This window comes from Ambystoma mexicanum, chromosome 6p (genome assembly GCF_040938575.1).
Source record: "Ambystoma mexicanum isolate Mex_15411 chromosome 6p, UKY_AmexF1_1, whole genome shotgun sequence".
In the NCBI taxonomy this organism is placed as follows: Eukaryota; Metazoa; Chordata; class Amphibia; order Caudata; family Ambystomatidae; genus Ambystoma; species Ambystoma mexicanum.
In genome coordinates, this window is record NC_090935.1 from 52,504,705 (window position 1) to 52,510,704 (window position 6,000).

General features: G+C 50.3%; 1 protein-coding gene across 1 annotated transcript in view; it reads right to left on the minus strand.

Moving 5' to 3' along the window:
* Positions 1 to 1,323, minus strand: part of LOC138511201 (avidin-related protein 4/5-like) — a 72,386-nt gene extending 71,063 nt beyond the window's left edge. Inside the window, exon 1 of the mRNA XM_069626728.1 lies at positions 1,124 to 1,323. Within this exon, the coding sequence (XP_069482829.1) occupies positions 1,124 to 1,195 (72 nt within the window). The 5' untranslated portion in view covers positions 1,196 to 1,323. The remainder of the gene's footprint in view (positions 1 to 1,123) is intronic.
* Between the last annotated feature and the right edge of the window lie 4,677 nt (positions 1,324 to 6,000).

The window sequence follows — 6,000 nt, forward strand, 5'->3', positions numbered from 1 at the left end:
AGACCCCAGTGGCGAAGGAGTGGTTGCAGAAGTCAGCCGGAGAAAGGCCAGGGTATCAATGTGGCCCTTGATGGTTTTGGAGGAACGGGTGAACCTGTTTTGACAAGACTTTCATAGGTCAGACTTGCCTAGAAACCTCGTCTGGGGAGAACAGGAAAAAGGAAGAGAAGGAGGGAGGAAAGGTGGCCCAAGAATGGCCAGAGGATGAGCAGGGAGTAAAGGGAATAGGGTGAGAGGAAGAGAGAGAGTACAGGATGTCCTGAGTTTTAGAGATGAAATGAGAAGCCAGGGTCGTGCAGAGGGCCTGGGAGGGGACAGGAGAGGTAGAGACTACAGCAGGATTGGCCAGATCCCTGCAGATTTTAAAGAGTTCGGCCAAGTTTTTAGATGCCGCTGAGACGCAAACTTGGATGTGGTTTCTCTTCTTGGTGCGGACAGAGAGCCGGTATTGCCTTTAGAGCAGGCCGCAGGCCAGTTTGTCAAAGGATGTACCGGAAGCACACCATTTCCTCTCAGCCACCCTGCACTTGCGTTTAAGGGTGGCGAGGTCTGAGTTGTACCAGGAGTTGCACTTGGCTTTGGGCTTCAAGTGGATCCTCATGAAAGGGGCAAGAACATCAAGAGCATCAGAGATAGCAAAATGGAGCATGGAGAGGGCTCTGTCAGGGTGTGAGTCAGCAAAAGGAGGCGGGGGGGGGATGGTGAGAAAGTGGCGGCAAAAGCCTCGACTGACACACGCTTCAGGGGTCGGATAACCGAGAAGGTAGGTGGCAGTACTGGGGTTGGCTTGGCCTGAGGGGTGGAGAGAGTGAGCTGGGAGGAAAGGAGAAAGTGATCACTCCAGGAGAAAGGAGTGGTGAGAGGGCTAGAAAGAGGATGGTCTGTAGAGATGAGAACACCCAGAGTGTTCCCTGCAGACTGAGTTGGGGCAGAGTGGAGGACAATGAAAGAGAATGGAACAAATTGCTAGAAAGTAACGGTAAAAGAGGGAGGAGGGATAGCGCTGAAATCGACACATGTTCGAAAGCATAATCGACAGAATATTTTAAACCAGTAACACCACATTCCATTCTAGAAAGAATGTGGGCATCTAAACATCACTCATAAATAAGATCCAGCTTACCGCCGCGCAGAAAGAGACGCTGAGTGCTCCCAAGAGAACAAGGCTGACCCCAAAGAGGCAGTGGGGGGCCATGGTGCAGCTCAGTACACTTGGAGCAAGGAGCTGGTTTGCACAGAGAGCTGTGTCTGAGAGCCAATCTGCCCTGCCTTTATACTGGCGTGTGTTCCTTCATCAGCAGTGGCATGCCCATTCTTGTTGCCAAAATATCCACTCCTGCGCAAGGAGGCCTGCTAGGCACTGGGGGAACCCCGTGACCACGCCTGTGATATTGCCAAGTTCCTTCCTTCTGGAGCCTGACAAACTTGCTCAACCTGCTTGGACCAACCCACGTGCAGAGAGGGAAAATTTCAGGCCACTGTGACCGTGGGAACAGAACACAGGAGCCTCTCCCAGTTTGCCCAACAAGTGAATACAGACACCTTAATTAGGTAACACAATAGGACATTTATGATCCAGGTATCGCAATTCAAAAGGGCACTGTGCACGCACTGCTTCATAAGCACATGGATAGTGGGTGAGTACAAACCCTGCCTGAAATGCATGCCAAAGTAAAAGAAATGAAAGGGGGGCAGAGCCACAGGAAGCCTTGCATGCCACCAGGAGCCACAGCCAGCACCATCACAGCACCAGTACCATGTACGTGGGGCACACAATGTCACATGAACACGTCCACAACACCTGGACCCACACAAGGTGATGGCCCCACACTTCTCAAAACACTATAACACATGGGACCACAACAACCAGAATGCACCTTGTCTGTGTTGCAGTGCTGCTTTACACCCTGACATCAAAGAGCAACCCTACCCAGGACACCACACAGGAATGAAAAGTGAGAGGAATCCAATCCCCATCCCCTAAACCACTGTACATGGTCATTCGCAAACCCGGGCATGAACATCCCTGAGAGAGTGACCCATGACTGCACATTTACATGCATGAGCACCAAAACGAAAACCGGGGCCATGTTGCTAAAGCCCCACCATCCACTGAGACAGCCACATCCAAACACAAATGACCACTTGCCCTGAACAGCCAGTCATGACGATAGCCTCATCCTGAGGGTCTGAATGTACCACTGTGCCTGCCGTGCCCTTCGAGGGATGGTGGTGCTGGTGGAGGCACGTCTGGACACACCTTGGGATGGGTCTGCTTCTTCATTTCATCATCGGATGATGCCTGCGTGCCTGTAGGGAACATAGGGTATGGCATGAGGATGGAGCACCTCACATTTTTATCATGCATTTCAGTACTTACAGGGGGGGGGGTTGTGCAGAACAGTTTGCTCATGCTTGGGCCTGACCTGTTTTGTTTTGGTGCTGTTGGTATTACTGGGGCCTGCTACGTGAGGGGGGACACAGTTTGGAATTGTTGGCCTAGCCATTTCATGCATATGATGCACATACACAGCTGGAATGCCGCAGTCAGTGAGGGGGGGCTGGTACTAAACAGGCCCACCTGACAATGATGTGCCCCCACCATGGATGTGTGTAGCATGGTGCTTGCATGTGTCCATTGGCTGCCCTACTCACGACTCTGGATCACAGGGTTCGTCCAGGTGCACAGGAACAAAGGTTGCTGTTGTGGGACCCTGTGGTCGCTCCCACGCTCTGCACTCACTCACAGTGCCCGGCTGTCGGGTATTCACACTTTGGATGGAGTGGTGACCTATTCACAATGTAGTTTGCAAGGGGGGGTGACTCACCTCCAGCCTCCTGGGTGCCGGTGCCTGCTTCTGCTCCTCCTACTCCCACAATGGATGCCATGTCAATGAGGGTGGTGCACTACTCCTCCCATGGTGCTAGCTCCGGTCGGTGGCCTTCCCCGGTCACCATGCTCTCACTCCTGTGCCAGGAGGCCCCCGGACACAGACCCGCAGGTCGTTAAATCGTGTGTGGCAGTCCTCACCATCCTTGGGGACACAGCCCGCAGCAGTGATTTTCTCGCTGCTATATGCCCAGATGCGGCTAGGTCGCTGTGACCCCGTCTTCTTTTGTTGGGGACCATACAGCTAATCCTGGTGGGAAATCACCTCCTCCACCAGTATTGTGAGTTCAGAGTCCGAGAACTTGGGCTTGCGCCGACTATCCAGGGCAGACTTGGCGGTCACACGCTCCTGGGACATTTTCTGCAATTTGTTGGAGTGGATGGCTTCCAGGGGCTCCGATTTTAGGTGAATTGTGATTTCCAAAATGGCTGTCGCTTTCTTTGCCGTTCCAGCAGTGACACATTTCCCGCAGCACTAATAGCGCTTGCGCCAACGCACTGTTTGCTGTGTTTTCAGATTTCCAGCCACTATTACTGGCGAACGGTATTTGCGTTAATGCCCAGGCCATGTGCGTGTGCACGTTGACTCGTGAGGGGGCGTTGTATGCGCCACAACTCACGGCGTTAACGCAAATAAAGCTTGGCGGTATATGTGCCCGGATACCGCCCAACTCGTGATGTGGCCCATAGTCTGGTTTACCTTTGACATAAACCTGCAGAGGGTGATTCCATTCACAAAGAAGTTACTAAGGGAAACTCTGACTTACCTCTAGCAGGTCTGGACTCCTAGGGAGTCAGGACTCAAGGCCTCATCACTAGTTGGGCGGTATCCTGGGGGTATTGCCGCTGGGCTACCGTCCGGCTAATTGCATGACTGCCACCCGGTCCGGCGCTGTTAGCGCCGGATCAAGGTTTGGGCGGTAATGGGTATTCCCCATTCCCCATTGGGTCCATTGGAACATAGAAGGAAACAAGAGATGTGAGATACATAGGAGCAAGACCATAGAGGGACTTAAATACAATACAGAGAAAATTGAATTTCAGTTGTGAATGAAAAGATAGCCATCGAAGAGAGGCTGGAGAGGCAGAAATAGATTCATGAATAGATAAAGAATACAAGGGACGAATAGAGGAATAAAAAACACATGTTAGAGGAGCTAGGCGAGAAACAGGAAGGCCAAAGAGAAGTACAGAACAGAAGAATAGTCATGAGAAAAAATTAAGGAGGAGATACAAAGCTTAGTTAGGAAAGACCCAACTTTTCGAACGTTAGAAGATGGAAACGACAGGAGCGGGATGTGATGGAAATATGACAAGCAAAAGAAAGATTAGCATCAAGATGAAGGCCGAGATCGCGGGCAGTAAGAGAGAGAGGCAGAGGGACATTTTCTTTCATTTGTGTGGAATAGACAAGGGGGGGGTGGAAAGTTTCTGCCGCTCCTTTCCTCTCCCCATACAGATACTCCAGGATTTGCGCCAGCATGGATTTTCATGCAGGCGCAAATGCTGGCGATTCCTATGGCGTCCTCTGGCTTTTTGCACCAGCAGAAAGCCAGGCGGACACCACAGGAGTCATTTGCACATGACAAAGGAGACATGCAAATAACAAAAATTTGGCAGTGGGGACCCGTGCACTTGAAGGTGCACACGTAACAGGTTCCCGCCATCAAATTACGTTAGACGCGAAAATTAGCTCCATAGATTGTACACATTAATTTTACATTACTCCTCATCTTTACGTGTGCCGGGGAAGGGACGTGTTGGAGAGGGAGGAGATCCCAATGCAGAGGAATGGGAAAGGTGGGGGACTACTCACCCTGGATAGTCCCATGGCCATGGGGGGGCAGATTGGAAATTATACTGTTTCAAGGAAGGTGATGAAATGGAGGTCAGCCCTGAGATATAAGGGAGTGTGAGACCCTGGTTGGGACTGCTCCTTAGAACAACAAGCCTTGATGTAGGAGAGAAACCTGACTCACAACTGAGAACTGATGGACGCCATTTTGTGGCAAACTAAGCAAATCAAGGCCTCGTGTTCACTGCAGCAATGTAAAGGCAACTATCATGTTACAGCGGGTGAGGATGACTCAGAAAGAAGAGCGGAGACACCTGTTTGCTCACAATACAGATTAGAAGGTGGTCCAGCCACTTGGTGGACAAGTGGGACAACAGCTCTTGCCTCCTCCACGGCATACACAGCCAAACTCATTACCTTAAGCAGACCCCTCCTTTCCACCGAAAACTGCCTGACTCTCGCCAGAACCCGAATCCTCACAAAGCTAGACTATTGTAATGTTCTATTGGTAGGCACCTCAAAATAAACCTAACCAAATTACAACTCCCCCAAAACAAAGCCCTTAGAGCAGCTTCAGGTATTAGTAGAAGAGAACACGTCTCCCAACAAAGAAGAGATTCTCATTGGCTACCAGTACAAGCGAGAATTCTCCACAAAACACTCACCATTACCCATAAATGCATCTCTGACACAGCCCCAATCTATCTCAGTCGAAGCATTTCTCGCAAAATCACGACTAGATCCCTCAGATCCAGCGACAATATACACCTCCACATCCCACACTCCACCACTTCCAGAGCAGGCAATACCAGCTTCCCCGTAGCAGCTCCGCGCATCTGGAACTCGCTCCCCACCCACCTCACCACCGAGACATCCTTCCTGAAGTTCAAGAAACAACTTAAAATCTGGTTGTTTAACAAATACTAGCCACAGTAGCTAACGCCAATACAGCTTGCCCTGTCACGCCATATACCACTACCTCACTGGCAGTTCTTTTTGGTAAAGGAACCCATCCGCCCTCTTCCTAACACTGCTACTGCCCAAAACTCTCAAAACTGTCGTAACTGACCTAGATCAAGGAAGATTAAGTATGCTTCCTGCTTAAAGAATCTCACAATACGGGTAATGACCTAAGTTTCATGTAACTGCTTGACTGTACTATGTAAAATAACCATGCTGTACGTAACCCAAGATGTATGACTATGTAACCTAAGATGTATGAGCCAGATGTATGTACGCCGTGATACCTAAGGGTTTGGGCGTGTAAGCAAATGCAATAAATAAAATAAATAAATAAACAGCCAGATAGGTGGCC